General features: G+C 42.4%; 1 protein-coding gene across 1 annotated transcript in view; it reads right to left on the bottom strand.

Annotated features, from left to right (window-relative positions):
- CIT (citron rho-interacting serine/threonine kinase) overlaps positions 1-21205 on the bottom strand; it is a 1023678-nt gene that overhangs the window by 312815 nt on the left and 689658 nt on the right. The window contains 1 exon segment of the mRNA XM_030217566.1: positions 17996-18100. Within this exon segment, the coding sequence (XP_030073426.1) occupies positions 17996-18100 (105 nt within the window).

The following is a 21205-nucleotide window of genomic DNA, read 5'->3' as shown; positions in this document are numbered from 1 at the left end:
GCAACATCACCTGTCTCTCTCTCTCCCCCAGCCATGAAGCATCATCTCCTTGTGTGCCACTCTTTTCCAATGGCCATGAAGCATTTCCTCTGTGTGTGTGTGTGTGTGTGTGTGTGTATGTGTGTCTCACTCTCTTCCCCAGCCATGCATATCCTCTGTGTGTGTGGCATTCTCCCCAGCCATGCAGAATTTCCTCTCTGTGTGCGTCTCCCCCCCAAGCCATACAAAGTTCTTGTCTCTCTCTTTCTCTCTCTCCCCCACTTGCTATGCAGCATCTCCTCTCTTTTCCCCCTCCCCCCACTGGCAACCATCCAACATAGTCCTACATAAGTACATAAGTATTGCCACACTGGGACAGACCAAAGGTCCATCAAGCCCAGCATCCTCTTTCCAACAGTGGCCAATCAAGGTCACAAGTACCTGGCAAGATCCGAAAACGGTACAATACATTTTATGCTGCTTATTCTAGAAATAAGCAGTGAATTTTCCCCAAGTCTACTTTAATAATGGTCTATGGACTTTTCCTTTAGAAATGCATTCAAATCTTTTTTAAATCCCGCTAAGCTAACTGCTTTTACAACATTCTCTGGCAACACATTCCAGAGTTTAATTACACATTGTCCCATTTCTTTCTCTTTCCTACTCCACCCCACCCTGGTAATTCATTCTTTCACCAAAACCTCCACCCACACATTCACTCACCACTCACTGATGCTTTTCCCTTCCTACTGCCACTTGCTTGCCTGCCAAGCCACCACCTTCCAGGTTCTATGGCTGCAAGCAAATCAAAAGCAGGTGTAGGGCCATAGCCTTGGGTGCACTGCTGGCACCTCTTGCAGGTCTTAGAGCCAACAGCAACATGCAAAATGCTTAAAGCCCTGCACCTGCTTTCAGTTTTCTTGCAGTCATGGAGTCCAGGTGGTAGTGGGTGAGGGAACAGGTAGGAGGCAGGGAGGGAAAGGACACAATTTCTATTTCCTGTTGCAGCTGCAGATACAGGAAGGCAGTGGCCTTGCAGGGAGGAGAAGGCATTGGTTAGGAACTGGGTGTCGCATAACCCCTGCTGATATCTCACGTACTCCTTGGGGTAGACATACTGCATTTTGAAACATATTGTTTAAGCCATGGGGTAAGTTTTAGAATCTAAATTTCTGGATGTATTCTTACGTCCTTTCATCCCAAATATGGCATCTTATGTAAGAGACTCCTCATACGTGATCACCAATCTTAATGAACTTGGAACAGACATCACTAATTTGATATTGGCTATTTTAGACATAGAGGCATTGCATGATAATATCCTCCAAGAAGAGGCCCTTGGTATGATTAAGATGGTAATGGAGAGATGGTCTCATATATATCCCCCCAAAATTTATTTGAGAATTAGCAAGGGCTGTCCTAACAAAGAATTACTTTAGGTTTCAAGGAACATATTATCAACATGTGATGGACATGACTATGGAGGCCTCCTGACATTGCCAATTTATATGTTAAAGATTTTGAAAAAGATTTTCGGACAGATCATCTATTTTTAGATCACATTATTTTATGGAAGCGATATATAGATGATACTTTGTTATTACGAAAAAATGACCATTAACAGTTTTTAGAGTTTCCTTATTGGTTGAATCAGTGTGAAAACTTCAGATTTCAAATTACTACACACAACTGAAATATCTTATTTCAATATCTTAATAAAGAAAAATACTAATGGTTTCCATACCACAATTTCTTGTAAGCCAATCGATAAAACCAAAATTTTACATTATCAAAGTCATCATGTCAGAAGTCTGAAAGACATTTCCCCCGGATTCCTTATAGCGCGACCAAGATTGCATATACAAATCTAGGCGTATTCTGTATTTTCAATTTAGTTAACAAGTCAATCAGCGCCGATAATTGCCACTTAGGCAATTGACACTAATTGGCTTTAATTAGAATTTATATGCACAACTTTCTAGGCACCCTATATTATAACTCTCACCTCCAACGTTCAATGCGTCTGGCTGCCTGTGTCCGTGGCTTTCTTCACAGTTGGTATGCTAGGCTCCGAAGCTCAGGCTGACGTCACACGCTGCACTGACCAACCACACGACAGCAGCACGAGGCCCCGCCCCTGCCGCCCCGCCCCCAAGGTCGCCACCGCTCACCCCTCCATTCCCCACAATGACGCCATCGCTCCCCCTCCACCCCCCACGAGGTTGCCACCGCTCCCCCCTCCGCCCCCCACGAGGTCGCCACAGCCACTGCTCCCCCTCCACCCCCCCCTAGGTTGCCGACCAGGCCCAGCCACTTTCCCTCCAGGCCTGCCCACCCAACACAGACCTGCCAAGTCTCCTGCGAAACACGTGGTGCCAGCTCCTATTTTTGGCCACTGCTGCTTCTCCTGTTGAGCAGCAGCAGCCGCTACAAAAAGAACTATTTAAAACACCAAAAATGCTTTTAAAAAGCAAGTGCGGCACCACAGGCAGCTGCTCCTCTCGCCTCTCACGTCACTGCCCCTGGAGCAGACCCTGGAGGAGCGCAGTGACGTGACAGGCGAGAGGAGCAGCTGCAGAGCCGACAGCCAATGCCTGATGGCTGCCTGCGGTGCCGCGCTTGCTTTTTAAAAACATTTTTGGTGCTTTAAATAGCTCTTTTTGTTTTTGTACCGGCCGCTGCTGTTCAACAGGAGAAGCATCAGTGGCCGGAAATGGAAGCTGGCGCTGCGTGTTTCATGGGAGACTTGGCAGGTCTGTGTTGGGTGGGCGGGTCTGGATGGAAAGAAGGGGATAGAGAAAGAGACATGGGATGGAAGAATCAGGTAGACGGATGGAAGGATGGGGAGAGAAAGAGGGAAAACAGATGGAAGGACGGGGAGAGAAAGAGGGAAAACAGATGAAAGGATGGGGAGAGAAAGAGGGAAACAGATGGAAGGATGGGGAGAGAAACACACGATGGAAGGATGGGGAGAGAAAGGGGGAAATGGATGAATGGATGAAGAGAAAGGGGAGAGACTGAAAGGATGTGGAGAGAGAAGGGACACTGAACAGAAAAGGGTAGAGAGATAGAGAGACACTGGATAGAAGGATGGGGAGAGAGACATTAGATGGAAGGATCAGGAGAGAGGGTAGATGGGTGGAAGGATGGGGAGAGAAAGAGGGAAGACGTTGGATGGAAGGGTACCGAAAAAAAAGGAGACACTGGATGGAAGGATGCAGAAAGAAAGAGTGGAGACATTGGGAGGGGGTCCTGAGACCAGAGAGGGGGTCCTGAGACCAAAGAGGGGGGGGGATGGAGGGGGTCCTGAGACCAAAGAGAGAGGGAGGGGGGTCCAGAGACAAGAGGGGAGGGGTGGTCCAGAGACCAGAGTGGGGGGGAGGGGGGTCCTGAGACCAGAGAGGGAGGGTGAGGGGGTCCTGAGACCAGAAAGGGAGGGGGGGGGGGAGGTATCTCTGTCACACACACACACACACACACACACTCTCTCTCACAGTCAGTGTCTTTCTCTCTCACACACTGTCTCACACTGTATCACATTCACTCTCTAAGTGTCATACAGTCACTCTCAAACACTCTCTCGATCTCATACACTCTCTCAGTCTCACAGAGTCTGTGTATCACACACATACTCTCTCACACACACTCTCTCACAGACACACTCGCACCCACACTCACTCACTGTCACACACACTCACACATTCACTCTCTCTCTCACACAGTCACTCTCACACACACTCTCTCAAACATACTGTGAAGAGGAGGACGAGGGGGTGGATAAAATGGAAGTAGAAGAAGAAGTGAAGAGGGTCTAGAGGAAAGGGAGACAGAACAGAGGCTTGCCTGTGCTACTTCCGCAGAGGGAAAAAAGAAAAGGGTTTCTTCCCTCTGAAAAATGGAGGCTGGAAAAGAACTACAATACCCATCAGCCCCGGGGAAAACCCTGGTATAAAAACTATCCTCCCCAGCAGCCTCCAGGGGAGAACCATGACAAGGCAAGGCAGGTGTCCCCTGGGGTTAATCAGAAGGAGGAGGAACAGTTGAGGGGTGGGACGAGGAACCCATGGAGTGGCAAGAGGCGGGAGAGAGAAAGAAGGGGGAGAGCCTGGAGGAACCCATGGACATAGCAGCATGGGCTCATTCATTGGGGAAAAAGCTGAGGAAGCAGGTGACTTCTTGGTATGGCAGCTGGACTGAAAGGGGGAAGAAAAGGGTCATGCGGGAGAAGAGTCAGTGATAGTGAAAGTGTGACCCAGAAAGGGTGGGACTCTTGTATCTCCCCAGAGAGTTCAAGATGTTTTGAACTGTGTGCTGCTGAACTACTTAGAGTGAAAAGTGTGTTGTTTTGGGAGAGATTGTTGTTTTTTCTTATGTGGACTACTCAAAGAGAAAGGAAGATGTTTTTTTGGACTGTTTGCCATTGCACCTGGGGAAGACGTGTAGCAGTGGTTTTGCCTTTTTTTGAGCTGTAGCCTGCAGACGCTCCCCCAGTGTGTGGGGGGGGGGGGGGTAGCGCTAGGCTGTAGGACTGGTTAAGGGGAACGAACTGAGTTCTGGAAGCAGTGGGGTTTATGTTTCTTTTTGCCCTGCTGTGCTGATTCAATTGAAGAGGAAAAACAGTGGGGGCTGTGTTTTTGTCCCTGTTTTATTTTGAACTGCTGGATTGTGAGCACCAAGGAAATAAAAACTTGCTGGTTTTTCTTTTGGAATTATTGGTTACCCGAGTCGTGCCCTGTGGATTACAGTGGGTTATGGGGCCGGGCATGAAGCTTGGCCCGTAGCCGGAGTCTCCAAAGGAAGAGACGGGATCCGGAGAACCCCTGGAGGAGGGACGGATCTTTCATAATACACACTCCAAGGAAAACCTTGCTAGCGCCTGTTTCATTTGTCTCAGAAACGGGTCTTTTTTTACTAGTATTCTATAAAGTGGTGTGCGTAAATTCTAAGGTGTGCAGTCAAAAAGGGGGCATGACCATGGGTGTAGAATGGGCAGATCGTGGGTGTTACAAAAAAATATGCGTGTGGTTATAGAATACTCCTGCACTGTGCTTAACCTAGGCGCCGGTATTTATACCAGGTTTTACTTGGTGTAAATTCCCATGACTAGGTTTAGGCACTCATAAGGGTTCTAGGCGTATTCTATAAACTGTGCCTAGTTAGGTGGAAATTTTTTCAGCACCGATTTTTCAGGCGCTATATATAGAATCTAGCCCTTTACTGTTAGACAATTTCTAAGACTTGACTATGCTCCACTCAGTTAGAATATGGGAAGCAGTCATATGAAATGAAAATGAGGGTTTTTAGAAAGAGGTTATTCTACTAAAACCTATCATAATATGGATGGAACGAACAGTCTCTTTGTTGAAAATCCAATCACTGAGAAATAATGATGAGAAATTGGTTTGTAGCTTGTGTTTTTGTTATTTGGCTACAGATATTAAGAAGATCTTTAGAAAACACTGGCATATTGTATAAGGATTAGATTGTTTTGCTAATAAAGATCTACTGATTGCACATAAAAGTTTTGTCTTATTTAATTTGTTGAGGGAAGATGACATTAATAGGAAATTATTGCAAGAAGAACAGACTTTACATTAAATACTATTAACCCCCTTGGCTTAAATCAGGACATTAATTACAGCAGTGGCTCCCAAACCCGGTCCAGGTGGCAACCCAGCCAATCAAGTTTTCAGGATATCCACAATGAATATTCATGAAAGATTTGAATGCATTGGAGGCAGAGCATGCAAATCTATCTCATGAATATTCATTGTGGACATACTGAAAACCTGACTGGATGGGTACTTCCAGGACCAGGTTGGGGAATCACTGAATTACAGTATGTTTTTGTAAATTGATTCCTTTCTTTTTTTTTCTTTTTTTTGGGGGGGGGGGGGTGAAGGAATTCCTTTCTTGTTTTGTTTATATTGATGATGATTGTATGCAGCAGTTCCTAGATATTTTTTTATAGTTGTCCAATTATTGGATTGATGTGGTTGGTTCCACTCATAAGAAAGGACACATGTTAGACTTTCTTGCTTATAATTGTGGAGGGGGTCATTTTCCTTTCATTGGTCATCAAGTTTGATGGTCAGTTTGCTGGTCAGATCATTTTTCTTTAATTTGTTTTCTGAGGCTAAGAAATTACTTTATTCTAGTTCTAAAACAAAGTATACTACTAAGCGTAGGAAGATTGATTCTGAGTTGTTTTGGCAAAGAATTGAGAGTATGTTACCTAATGGAAAAAATTCATTTGAGATGTTACAGTCTTGGAATAGTACAGTAGTTGAGTCCCTAGATGAAATAGCCCCAGTTAAGACCAGTAAGGTTAGAACTAAACAAAATCCATGCTTTATTGAAGCTCTATTGATTCTGAAGAAATAGTGTAGGAAATTAGAAAGAAAGAAACTAGAAGAAACTGAGGGGCCAAGATACTTACACAAGTTGGAGACAGGAGATTAAGCAATACAAATTTGCATTACTTGATGCAAAGAATTATTATTTTGAGCAACTGACTGATGAAGCAGACAATTCTTCAAAATGACTCTTTAAAATAGTTACGCCGCTGACTTCTACAGATTCAGTTCTGTCTACTTCAACCATTTTACAACCTAGTACGGAGGAGCTGGCAGACTACACTGAAATCAAAGTAAATTATATTAGGCTTTCTTCTACTTCCATCTCATCCAGTGTGGATGTAAATACTGTTAATGACTGTAATTATATTTCAGGGGACAGAATTTGGAGTCAATTTCTGCCTGTTGAAACAGAATCGGTTGCCTGTATTCTTAAGAGAGGCTCTAAAAATCCTTGCCCTCTGGATATTTGTTCATCTTATTTGCTAAAAAGTATTCCATTGAGTCTAATTTACTGGATAACCTGTTTTTAAATGCAGTTCTTGTCAAAGTTATCTATCCAGATGACCCGTCTTATATTGTTTTAACCCCCATCCTAAAATCATCAGGGCAGACTCCTCTAAAGTTGAAAATTGTAGGCCCATTGCCAGTATTTCATTGTTTGCTAAACTTCTCAAATTTTTGGTTAATCTTCAGCTTACTGATTTTCTTGTTTCATAAAATGCTTTGCATTCCACCAAACATGGGTTCAAGTCATTGTACAGTACAGAATCTTTATTACTGGAATTAGTTTCAGAAATTAGGCTATTGTTAAGTAAGGGGAGACAATTTGTGCATTTACAATTTGATATATCTGCTGCATTTGATCACTCTAAGCTGTAATATAAAATGAGTGAGCTGGGTGTTCATGGTAGAGTTTTGAATTGGTTTGGGGAGTTTTTAAGAAAAAGATCATAAACCCTCCGTTATTTAGCCAGCGGTGGGCAGGGCTTTTGCTGTCCGCTGGTGGCGTTAAACCCAGATATTGAATGCTGGGCTCATTCTGGCACTGAATATCCGGTTTTATTTCCAACCACAGCAACTTAACTGGTTAAACCAATATTCAGTGCAAACCGTTTCAGTGATTAGCAGTTAAAGATAGGCCTGTTATTTATGTGGCCAATTTTAACCACTAAGCATAGCTGGTTTGGTGCTGAGTATCTGCGCTTAGTTGGGTATGTCATGCAATATAGCCGGTTAGTGATTACCCGTGGATATTCAGTGGGAGATAACTAGTTATCTTCCACTGAATATCAGTGGTTAAGCGCTAAAATGCTATTTAACTGACCACGAAAGGCTCCTGGATTGTTAAATAGTTTTGAATATCGGGACCATAATGCACGGAAAGGAAGTAATATTTCGGCAACATGGCTTTCTCCATCACTGTTTATTTAAGGATTTTGGGTGTAGATTTATCTGGGTTGAGTACCTCTAATTTTTCATATGAGGATGATATTTATGTCCTGCCTTGGATAAGTTTGAAGATATACTAACTGAAGCAAATTATTGCAAAGAGAGATCAATAGGCCCATGAAATTTTTTAAAAGTTAAATAAGTTTAAAACGAAGGCAGTGTGGTTTGGTCAATATGAACTTCTCCCCACCATAGATTTTATACTGTTGTCAGGTGAGACTTTCAAATGCTTAGATCAGTGGTTCACAAATTGGTCCTGGAGGCGCCCAAGCCAGTCAGGTTTTCAGTATATCCACAATGAATATTCATGAGAGAGATTTGCATGCAGTGGAGGAAGTGCATGCAAATCCCTCTCATGAATACTCATTGTGAGAATCCTGAAAACTTGACTGGCTGGGGTGCCTCCAGGATCAGGTTTGGGAACCACTAGCTTAGATAAATCTAAAATTCTTGGAGTCCTACCAGGTTATTTTCGAAACAGATTGCTGGCTATCTTCTGACACAAATCGGGAGATGGCCGGCCATCTCCTGAAGCCGGCCAAATTGGTATAATGGAAAGCCCATTTTGGCCGGCTCCAACTGCTTTCCGTCGCAGAGCCGGCCAAACTTCAAGGGGGTGTTTTGGCAGGGTAGCGAAGGTGGGATGGTGGTGGGACGGGGCGTGGTTACGAGATGGCCGGCTTCAGCTGATAATGGAAAAAAGATAGCCGGCTCTGACGAGCATTTCGCCGGCTTCACTTGGTCCATTTATTTTTAGGACCAAGCTTCAAAAAAGTGCCCCAATTGACCAGATGACCACCGTAGGGAATCGGGGATCACCTCCCCTTACTCCCCCAGTGGTCACCAACCCCCTCCCACCCAAAAAAATTTTATTTTTTTGCCAGCCTCTATGCCAGCCTCAAATGTCATACCCAGCTCCCTGACACCAGTATGCAGGACCCTGGAGCAGTTTTCTTTTTTCCCCGATTGAGACACTTGAGAGAAATTCAATCTATGATGAATCCTTTAAGCTCCAGGAGCATTGCCTAGGCTATTCCGCTTCCATACTTAGATTATTGTAACTCGCTATACTGTGGTCTATCAGATAGGCAGTTAAAAAGGTTGCAGTTACTGCAAAATACTGCTGCTAGATTCATCTTCCAATTAGGAAAATTTGAGAGAGCTTCTTCTTTGTTGGTGAGGTTGCATTGGCTGCCTGATAAAGAAAGGCTAAAATTTAAAGTGGCATGCCTTGTTTTCAAATCCTTGTATAACCTGACCTCTGAGAAACTGGTTTATATCTTGATTATTCCAAGATCTTTTATCTTTATTTGGCAAACTCATCGTTTGAAACTTAATTATCCATTGATGAGGAATATTCAATGTAAACATCTTTTAGAGCTTACATTTGCCTATCAAGGTGTGTTTATTTGTAATCAGTTGCCTTTACAAATTAGACAAATTGACTCTTACTCTTTGTTTAGGAAGGCTTCGAAAACTAATTTATTTGCGCCTGTCACTTGTTGATTTTATTGAATTGTATGCACTTTATTGTAGTTCTCCTGTGACTAGAGGACTTCTTTACTTTGTTATCCACACTGAACCTTTGGGATAACTACGGAATAGAATATGTTTTTCACTGTAATTCTTGTGAATGACTCATTTATGCATTTTATTTATTCATTAATATATTTATGTACAGTATATCTCGTTATTGATCTATTTACACATAAAAGCCAGAAGGCCCCTCTACCCATATATTATTTATGTAAATTTAATACATTTTATTTATTGAGGTATTATTTATATATTTATGTGTTTATTTTTGTATTGTGATAACTAATGTCTGTTTTATCCATTGGCAGTATAAAAATATTAGGAAATAACCCTTTATTCCTTTCAGTATTTATTTATTTTTTTATTATATTGCATTTTCCATTTTTTTCAGCTTCTTGAAAAACAATATATCTATATATGAATACAATTTTTGGAGTAAATTATTTCCTCCCTTTTTTTTTAAAATGGGGTTAAGTCACTTTTGATTTTTATTTTATGAGTCTGACTTCGTTGGGTTGTCAATTAGCATTCAGTGCGGGAAAATTGGATCTTGAAAAGCCAGATGCCATAGCAGCACTGCATTCTAAGCATCGGACTAATAATGTGTGGAAATGCTGCAGGACTGCTGATTAGTCAAATTTCATACTTTAGTCTTGCTGCTTTTCTCTCTGTAGTTTCTGATTTAGGTTAGTAAATGTATTGAATAATTTTTTAGCTTTCTAGTTTCATAAAACCTGCTGTTTAAAGTTAAAAAAAACCTTTAATCTTTTGTTGGAGGTTACTATCATAGCTTGGCTAGACTCCCTTAGCTTTTACTAAATACTTTTTGTAAGCCTGAATGATTTTTGAGGAGGCATGAGTGTTTTTTAGAAATGGATTCTCTATTTTTTTAAATGGAACCTATGGAACTTTGTAAGTCTAAGTGCTTTGAAAATGAGCCCTGTAATCACCACAGTTGTTTGATGACATCCGGTTTGTAAGGTTTATTTGATTTCATATCTTTATGGTTACACTCTCTAGATATGCCCCCTAGATAACTTGAGTAATTTAGTATAAACATGTGATTTCAAAGGTGTACTGAAGATGGTCCTGTGAGCAATTTGATTGTTTAGATTCGCTAAATTTATGTCCACCATTATTTTCAATTTTTCATTTTTTTTTTACTTTTTAAGGCTTTTTTTCCCCCATTTTATTTTTTTGCATTTTTCAGAGGCTGTCTACATATTTAAGACCTAAACTCAGTGTGACTGTTTTGGTGGTAAACGTGGAGGGGCATAATCGAACGTCGCCGGCCAAATAGATCGCCGGCGATCTATGTTGGTGGCGGCGCTACAGCTGGCTGGAACCGTATTATCGAAAAAGATGGCTGGCCATCTTTTTTTTCGATAATACGGTTTAGCCCGGCCAAATGCCTTGGAGTTCGCCGGGTTTGAGATGGCCAGGTTTGTTTTTCAGCGATAATGGAAAGTTATGTCGGCCATCTCAAACCACGGCCAAATTGAAGGCATTTGGCCGTGGGAGGAGCCAGCATTTTTAGTGCACTGGCCCCCCCTGACATGCCAGGACACCAACCAGCCACCCTAGGGGTCACTGCGGTGGACTTCAGAAAAGCTCCCACGTGCATAGCTCCCTTACTTTGGGAGCTGAGCCCCCCAAACCCACTACCCACAAATGTACTGCACCCACTAAAATTGCTCCAGGGACCTGCATACAGCCTCTAGGACTTATTGCTGCTGTATAACTTTGGCACACCAGTTCACACCTGAAGACTAATCTCTCTGAAAAAGTCCTTTCTTGAAATAACCACGTTTACTCACAGTTAACTGCAGATCAGAGTCCCTGGTACTAAGATTAGCAGTAGGTCAGAGCTGGCACAATGGTGTACAATGCCCTCTTTCAGCACCATTCAAGGTAAGAACTACGTTCTCTAAAGTGGGTAACACAGGAAAGGGAACTAAAACTGGCTTACAAAAATGGCCACTACTGCATGGACTACAACAGGAAACAAAACAGGGCACACTCTGACCCAGTTAGCAGGGGGGAAAAGCACCATGCGAGTAGGGCCCAGTACCCTACACCCACCAAAATGCATTGCTAATGTGACTCTGCAGGGCACCTAACAGAAAAGGTGTCACACTCACCTGAGAGCCACATCGCAACCAGGGAAAGGCTGTCGGAGGATAGAACACATTCTGCTGTCATGGAGGTGGGTACGGCATTTGAGGCTGGCATACAGGCTGGCAAAAAAGGTTTTTAGTTTTATTTTTTTTAGTATGGAAGGGGGTTGGTGACCACTGGGGGAGTATGGGGAGGTCATCCCCCATTCCCTCCAGTGGTCATCTGGTCAGTTGGGGCACCTTTTTGAGGCTTGGTCGTGAAAATAAAAGGACCAAGTAAACCTGGCGAAATACTGCTTAACGCCGCTTTTTTTTTTTCATTATCGGCGAAAGCCAGCCATCTGGTAGCCATGCCCATGCCCACCTTCGCTAATCTACCGACACGCCCCCTTGAACTTTCGCCGGCGAAGCGACGGGAAAGCCACGATGCTGTCTAAAATGCCGCTTTCCATTATACCGATTTCGCCGCTTTTAAGAAATCGCCGGCCATCTCCCGATTTGTGTTGGAAGATAGCCGGCGATCACTTTCGATTATAAGCTGGATAGCAACATAGTAGATGATGGCAGAGAAAGACCTGTACTGTCCATCCAGTCTGCCCAACAAGATAAACTCATATGTGCTACTTTATGTGTATACCTGACTTTGATTTGTATCTAGATAGGTGCAAAACTATTAAACGAAACTGGAGGTGGTCTCCCAATTGATGCAAACAAAATTCTAAATGGTGGGGAGATCCCAATAATTAAGCATGAGTATGTCTGAATTTTTAGAGGAAAGGCCTCGAGAAGCCCCTAGCTTAACTCAGCTTCAGGGGCTGGACTTCGTCATCATTGGCCTGAAAACCTCCGTTGGATCTAAACAATCTTGTGTATTAAAACACTTTACTTTCTTTAACTTAAATAGATCAACTTCTCTTGAAAACAACTTAACTCACACCAGAGCTTCATCTGGTGTGGTTTAACTTGCAGATTCTTTATACACGTCGGCCACGACCAACAATGACCGTCGTTTCGTAGACCTGCATCAGGGTTCAGTGGTCCGCAGATCACACTGAACCCTGATGCAGGTCTACGAAATGATGGTCATCGTTGGTCGTGGCAGACGTGTATAAAGAATCCGCTAAAGAATCTGAAAGTTAAACCACACCAGATGAAGCTAAGTATACTCTGGTGTGAGTTCAGTTGTTTTCAAGAGAAGCTGATCTGATTATTTAAGTTAAAGAAAGTAAAGTGTTTTAATACACAAGATTGTTTAGATCCAACGGAGGTTTTCAGGCCAATGATGAAGAAGTCCAGCCCCTGAAGCTGAGTTAAACTAGGGGCTTCTCGAGGCCTTTCCTCTAAAAATTCAGACATACTCATGCTTAATTATTGGGATCTCCCCATCATTTAGAATTTTGTTTGATTTGTATCTGCCATTTTCAGGGCACAGACCATAGAAGTCTGCCTAGCACCAGCCCCGCCTCTCCCATTAGCACTGCCACCCAATCTCCGCTAAGCTTCTGAGGATCCATTCCTTCTGAAAAGGATTCCTTTATGTTTATCCCACGCATTTTGAATTCCGTTACCGTTTTCATCTCCACCACCTCCTGTGGGAGGGCATTCCAAGCATCCACCACTCTTTCCGTGAAAAAATACTTCCTGACATTTTTCTTGAGTCTGCCCCCGTTCAATCTCATTTCATGTCCTCTATGTGACAAATGCATTCTTCCATGTTTGCTTTTTCTTCTTGTGTCTTTGCATGTTTTAGCTTTTCTTCTTTATTTTTATTTTCAGGGTTATTTCCATTTTCTGCTAATTGATATACTGCACTGACATTATTGTTGCACTTAGTTTACAGGAAGCCCTTGAACCTGTCATAATAGAGTGCTAAGGAGTTGAAGCGTCTTCTTAGGAAGGCTGAGAGAATTTGGAGAAAATCATGGTCTAAAAAAGATCTTAATAGATATCAGAGCTCAGATGATTGTAAAAACTCAAGCTGCAGAAGATTGTACAGTCATAAAAAAAGCAACAGAAACTGCAATAAATGTTTATTTTCAGCAGAAGATTGAGCAGTCATTAAATAACCCTACAGAGTTGTTTGCTAGTGTGCGTTATTTGACTCAGACGTTGGTGAAGACTTCACATCACACTTAAATAAAAAATGTTTATTTTCCTGTACGTGGTGGAAACCAGGCAGTAATTGTCATTCTACGTGCGTAGACGATTACCACACGGTTACCGAGTGAGACCTTATCGCTAAGTCAATGGGTGGCGGTAAGATCTCAGCTCCAAAATGGACATGCACCAATTTTTATTTTGCTGTACGTCCATTTTCGGCAAAAAAAAAAAAAAAAAAAAAAGGTCTTTTTTACAGGAGCGCTGAAAAATGGATCTGCACATGCCCAAAACACACGCTTACACTAGCGCAGCCCATTTTCAGTGCACCTTAGTAAAAGGACCCCATGATTGAATACTTTGATCCCTAGGCTACAGAAGGGTGATTATTGCCTAATAATTATACTCTCTCTCTTTGCCTCTGCAGTCACATCTCAATTGTGGAGTTTATCAATAGTCAGCTGAACTCTTTCATAGACCAATTACTCAGAACAGCCCAGGGCCAATCTTTGTTAGCAGGTACTGCTTTAACGATTAATCAGTAAGATACAGTGCAGTCAGACCTACAATCTGGCCTAAGCTTAGCAAGAATCTTTCAATAAACTGTCATTATTCAAAGAGTGTATACAACAATATTGCAAACTCTGACAGACCAGACTTTAATAAAAAAAAAAAACAGGCAGAAAATGTACAAGTCAGCACTGTCATAGATTTTTGTCAATTATAATAGGTTCACAGCAGCTTCCCTATAGAAATACTGACTACCATGCTTCTTTTCTTTTAGACACCCAGAGTTCTCAAATGTAAATTCTGTTATTCACAGGAAAAAAAACAAACAAAAAAAAAAACCACACAGCTGGCATTCTAACAATTTTTAAACTTCCATTCCAAATCAAACATCAATTTCAATCACCTTTGACTCTAAAAAAAACCCCTCAAACTCACAGCATTCACTCAGATTTATGTCTGCTCCCTTCAGAGTCTCTCACCCTTCTCCTAACTGTAAACCAAGCTATTTTCTCAGGAAACAGAGACTCTAATAACATGATCTTTCTCATCAGAGCCTCCTGTAGCTAATCACAACCATGCAGTTTAGAAAGTCTTTAAATTTTGCATGCAAGCATGAACAGGTTTGCAAATAAATATCCACTTTCTAAATTTTTGCCATATTCACACATGAAATAATAAAAGATTTTACACAACAATCCTATATTTCCCAATAACCTTTCTTCAGGCCACATTTAGCCTGTTTTAATCCAAAATTTTAATTTACTCAGAACCAAAGTTATATCCATGTCACCACATCTTCACATAAAATGGCTAAAAACCCACCCAAACCCTGTGAAGTCGCTTCCAAAAATTAAAAAATAACTTCTCTTTGCATCTCCAGCCCACAGGTTTCCTTGCAGGTTTCCACTCAGTCACAAAAATACAATGTTTAAACATAAAAATCCACTTTTTCCAAAACACATTGGCCCATGTTTTTAACCTCTTGCCAACCCCTAATTATCATTAAAATATGTGTTTCCTGCTCTCTTGAAGTCCATGATTAAAATCTATAAATTTTACCCATAAAAGTTAAAAATTGTCTTCCCTGTCTTCAGCCAGTGTCCTGAGTCCCCAATCTGTCTCTTGGGCAATTTCTTGTGGTAGACTACTGGGTCACTCCAAAAAATTGGGGCTCCGGTTCTGTTCGTGGCATAATGGAGCCTCTAGAGCTCTAACTGCACATGCTCAGTAGCTCCAATGTCCTGAGCCCAGACCAGCTGCACTCCACACTGTTCCTGCCCCAAAGCTGCCTGCTTTTTTGCACAGCACACCAATACGATTTGGTGTGTTTATACATGCTCAATCTCCCACATGTCTCCAGCATCTTCCAGATTCTCTTTGGGTCCCGACTCCGCCACCCTGAAGCTGACATAGGTCACAACTCCTGCACGACACTGACTCCAGTCTGACGCCCCTCACCAGGAGACTCCAGCAAGGTTTATATTTTTTTTTAATTGTGAGGCTTAGATTCAACAGGGTGCAATCAAGCCTAGCAGTGTTTAATTAGCTGAATCGAAAGATGAATTAAAATTGGTCAATTGGTTGATTAACTAAGGGGGCAGCTACTATATCACATGGGTGATATGAGTGTTGGATAACTGTTTCTTAAATGATGTAGTATTTTTTTTCTTTTAAATTTTTACATTTGTATCCCACCTTAACTCAAAGCGGGTAACAATAAAACAGAATCAAACAAAAACAAAAAACAAACCAACAATCACTCATCTTAAAAATACAATCAAAACAAAATCTAAATGATATAAGTCCCTCCATGGACAGTGCAAATGACTCATATCACAGTCATTTTAGTATCCTTCATTCCTCTAGAAAGGTCTTATGCAATAATACTCAACAGTTCAAGCAACTCTTAAAGACTCATTGTTTTTTTTTTAAAGAGTTGCTTGAACTGTTGAGTATTATTGCATAATCTTAGATGACCAGGAAGATTATCTCACAGGGTCCAGCAACAGAGAAAGCACTCGTTTCAGCATAATGATACGTCAGAGGCGCCAATGGCGCTTTTTTTTTTTTTTAAAGCATTGGAGTGATATGTACTGGACACTCCAAAAATTAACTATGCTGCTGCATTCTGGACAGTCTGCACAGCCTGGAATGATGACATGCCCAAATGTAAAGAGTTACAGTAATCAATTTTTGTCAGAACCAGGCTCTACACAATCATCCGAAAATCTGACGGCGGCACGATCCCCTTCAACTTGCTCAATAACTGAAGCTGAAAAAAAGCTGCAGAAATGACTTGATCTACTTGCTGTTGCATGATTAAATTTGCATCTAGCATAACACCATAAACTGTTGTGTGGTTACTCAGGTTCCCTTAATCTAATATTATATTTTGTTTAAAGATCAGAAACCATTCAGTGCGACACATATGCAATAAATGGAGAAAAAACTAGGAGGGGAGCAAACTTCACATTACTGTATGTCATGCTAAGAAATTCAATCATGTTACACTACTCTTTATTCACTACCATTGGTTTCCTATTAATACAGAATACAGTTCAAGATTCCTACATTAACCCACAAAGTACTGTAAAGTGATATTCCTTTTCTATCATCTTCAGTTATTCCTTATACTCCTGCCAGGTCTCTACGCCAGTGGTGTAGCCACAGGTGGGCCTAGGTGGGCCAGGGCCCACCCACTTTGGACTGAGGCCCACCCAAATTGTGACACTCTTGCTATGGCTGCTGGGGATCCCCAGACCTTGTCAGCTGAAGATTTCCTCTCCTTGGGTAGCCAGCGCTCTTCCAAATGTCAGCCAGCAGCACTTGCCTTGAGCTGACACTGAAACCAGCCCTTCTGCACATGCTCAGTTTTCGCACATGCCATAGCACTGAGCATACATGGCCTGCTGGCAACAGCATCAGTTTGAGGCAAGTGCTGCTGGCTGCCAATTGGAAGAGTGCTGGCTGCTCGAGGAGGAGGAGGAAATCTTCAGCTGGCAGGGTTTGGGGATCCCCTCCAGCTCAAGTATTTAATATTTGGGGTTTGAGGGCAGGGAGGGGTGGAGAAAGGAGCAAACCAGAGGGGGACTGGGGGAGTGAATTCCATGCCCACCCACCTTGGGCTCAGGCCCACCCAAAATTTGCCATCTGGCTATGCCCCTGCTCTACACTTACTACATGATTGTTGCCTGATGTCCCTTCTGTTTCACGAGTACAACTTTACATTTGCCACAATACATTTTACTGTACTGTACCCTTGCTTGGAACACTATTCCAGTGTCACTGAACCTGGAACCATCTTAAAAAAAAAAAATCAGAGACCACACACATGAAAAATCCATCTTTTCATTAAGGCTTTTGGGGAATTGGCAGGGAGTTGTACAGATCACTAGGGTTTGATGTACCACATCTGTAGCTTTCTTTTACCTGATCACAATTCTTCCTATACTTTGGCTATGTGTGCTTTCACATGCTTCTGATGTAATGATTTTTTTTATTTCTTCTTATTTCTCTCTCTTTCTTATCCATTGGTTCTATTTAATTTTCAGTCAGCAAACTACCTAGTTATGTGTTTAAGGTAGCAGCGTTTTAACTTCCTATGGGGGATCAGTAACCATTGTTGTTGTTACTACAGTAGGTAATGGCAAAAAAACAGGATTTTTCTTAAAAAACATATTCCTGGAACAGCTGTTTTGAAATGTGGGGATGTATACATGATCCATAAATTTGGTGAAAATGCAAATTTTATTGTCCAAACAAAATACTCATTTTTATGGAATTATGACATTTTTGGGTCATAATCAGGCAATTAATGTTTTCAAAACGAAAACCGTGACTACTGCTTTCTACAACCTTGTTTGCATTCCCTTGCATTATATATAACAGCATTATAGCCTTTCCTTGAATTCACAAGCAAGCCATTTTGTACCATTTGTACATTCTCACCTGTCTTTGCTGTATTTGCAAGTTCTGTGACACCTATAGCCCCATGTACAGTCACATCTCCATCAGGAAGGCATAACTCAAACTCTTCTGAAGGCCTCTGCACTCCTATGACCATGAAAGCAAAGATATATATTAGTCAAGTACAAATGAACCACATAAGCATGTTTACAGCAGTGGACAGTAAATGTTAACAAGTAAATGCTCTAAATATTGCACAAAGATGTGCTTTACTGAGTGAGTGGGCAAGGTGGGATTGTGTGGGTAGTAACTGGGTTGTGTGAGTAGTGGGGGGAGGGGGCTGATTGCAGGTGTAGGGGACAGTGTAGGTGCAAAGAAGAGTAATAGGTATAAGTCAGCCACTCCCTTCCCCTTTTCTCTTCTAATCCCTATTCCTCCACTTTTTCTCTTCATATTGAAAACAGCAAGTTGGAATTAAAAAAAAGATTGAATCCTAGCAACAAGGATGCGAAGCCAAAGAAAAAGAAGAATGATAATATCTCACTGGAAAAAAATATAGATTAAAGTGGGCTATAAATGAAAAAAATAAATAAAATAAAACAGAGGAAATAAAATAAAATCATTGCAGGTAGAGATGTATCTCAAAAGGGTTGAGGACAATAAAAAGAATGATAGAAATTCCCACCCAGTATAGAAAACTGGTGAAACATACATGCATATTTCTGTAGCACAAAACTGGGAAAGATCATACATCACAGTCTATAAAAAGGCATAGTGGCAGCAATGTTCATCCTGTGGAAATACTACATCACCAGTGCATCATATAAACAATGACAGTTTGATAGAAGGAGAAAAGACCCCTGGATTTTTAGTGGCACATAACCACATACTGCTCCTGAAAATCCAGGGAAACTGCTACAGCACTATTTGCTTAATGTTAGGGCAGTCCATGGCCAGAGTTAAGAAGAAGCCAGTGTTAAACTTGTTAGTGATCATATTCAGACCACTAACCAGATAACAAAGCAGGTAAAGTTAAGAAAGCAAAAGGCTGTCTTAACTTTATCCACTTTGTTATCCAAACAACTTACTGAATATCAGCCAGCACCCAGATAACTTCCTGTGGACAATATCCCAGTCAAGTTATGCCTGTAGTGATCAGTGCCGTGACAATCACTGATTACCGTGGGCTGCATATCAGACCATGAGATAATGACCCTAGCAGAACTGAAGAGAAGGAAAAACTTGTACTACTAATCAAAAATCCTTAAGTGACCCCACTCAAGTTTAAAAGGTGGGATGCTTGCTACTCCCACTAAGAACTAATGGACCCACAGTCCTATCTTTAGGGTCTCTAGGGCTAACTATAGTAGCAAAAGTTAGTAGTTTGGGCTAGACAGCTTAGCTCTGCCCAACTGGAAATGGAAGTTTAAAACTTAGAGATGGAAAAGCTAAGATTGTGTTGTTTGGTTTTTGCTTGGGAAAAACCACCTTGCCTCCATTCAGAATATGGAATTGCTGTCTAATCAATTGGATGTCTGACAGGGTTGTGAAAGAACGAATGTTTAACACAGGTCTTGGTAAGAAACAACAGTTGCATTGGACTGGGATGTAGTTATACCAAGCTATATTTGATTCAGAAAGGAAAGGGTAGGAAGAAAGGGAAGAGGTGTGGAACGGGAAGAAGACATTTTTCAGATATGTTAGTGGTAGGATAAAGTACAAAAGTGGCATTGTGAGGATGTCTACATTCCCTCACATAAAGGAAGTCAGAAATCCTATATAATAATTCTCACCTCCAACGTTCGGTCTCTGCCTGGGACCGTGGCTTCGTGGTCTGATTCCGGCAGTAGATCAGTGACGTCATCTGCGTCACACAGCCTCTTCTATTGCTTCTGTTTCTGCTGTTCGTGTGGTCCCACCCTTGAGGGCGGGACCACACAAACAGCTGAAACAGAAGAGAAAGAAGAGGCTGTGTGAAGCGGCGTCCCTGCAGTGCAGGAGGTAAAAACGTGCAGGAGGTGGGGAGGGGGATCCTGAAACGACAGGGGAAGGAAGGGGGGGGGGGGTCATGAACAACACCGGGGGGGAGGGGGTCCTTCTTTCGCTTGTTTCGGCTGTTCGTGTGGTCCCTCCCTCAAACAGCTGAAACAGAAGCGAAAGAAGAGGCTGTGTGAAGCATGCGGGAGGTAAAAACGTGCAGGAGATGGGGAGGGGGGGTCCTGAAATGACAGCTGAGGGAAGGGGGGGGGGGTCCTGAAACTACAGAGGGGGGTCCTGAAACAACACGGGGGAAGGGGATTCCTGGAAATCAACTGGAAGGGTAGGGGCAGGTCCTGGAACTGGAAGGGGAGGGGGGTCCTGGATCAGGGGGTAGGGGGTCCTGGAACTCAGAGAGGGGGGAGAGGAGGAGTGGGAAGGGGAGAGGGGGGGATGGGAAGAAGTGGCGGGGGGGGGGGGGGGAGTCCTGGAACTCACATGTGAAGAAGTAGGAGGGGTTTCAGGAACTCAGACAGGGGTGGAAGGGGGGGGGGGGAAGGGGGTTCAGCAAACTCTCGGTCTTGCTGTGTCTCACATATGCACTCGCACACACTGTCATTCTGACACATACACACTCTCTCACAGATACACTCGCACCCACTCTCACTCTCTCTCTGACACACACACACACACACTCGCACAGTCACTCTCTCTCCTCACACAGTCACTCTCACACACACACTCTCTCAAACATACACACTCCGAGGAAAACCTTGCTAGCGCCCGTTTCCTTGAAAACTGAAACGGGCCTTTTTTACTAGTATGAGATAAAGTTGTGACCAAAAAACAAAATTGCAGAATAGGCTTGATTTGTGAACCAAAGAATCAACCTCGGAGGGAACAGTTAGTAAAGAGTAATCACATGCACCTTAAAGACAGGCCCTCCAGCTCCTCCAATAGGAACAACAGGCAGGTATTCCTCTCTAATCTGGTCCCAGGGAAGTGCTTGGGGGGAAAGCCTACTGTCCTATAACAGGTGAACATTTAGAGCAGAACTCAGTCTCCCTGTGGGGAGGTTGTGGTAAAGGACACTAGAGCCAAGTCTGAAACCTGAAACATTTGACAGATGGGTATGGGACTTTTCTGTTCACATTTTACCTGTGGGTTTTCTTTCGTTGTTTATTAATTTTTTTCCCTTACAGTCACCTCTTCTGAGTATATTTTGAATTGGCTTAAATGACAGTATTTTTCCTGCCAGCAGGTAGATACAGCTGA

Source organism: Microcaecilia unicolor, chromosome 11 (genome assembly GCF_901765095.1).
Source record: "Microcaecilia unicolor chromosome 11, aMicUni1.1, whole genome shotgun sequence".
Classification (NCBI taxonomy): domain Eukaryota; kingdom Metazoa; phylum Chordata; class Amphibia; order Gymnophiona; family Siphonopidae; genus Microcaecilia; species Microcaecilia unicolor.
The sequence above is the reverse complement of the archived record's forward strand: the minus strand, read 5'-3'. Positions and strand labels throughout refer to the sequence as shown.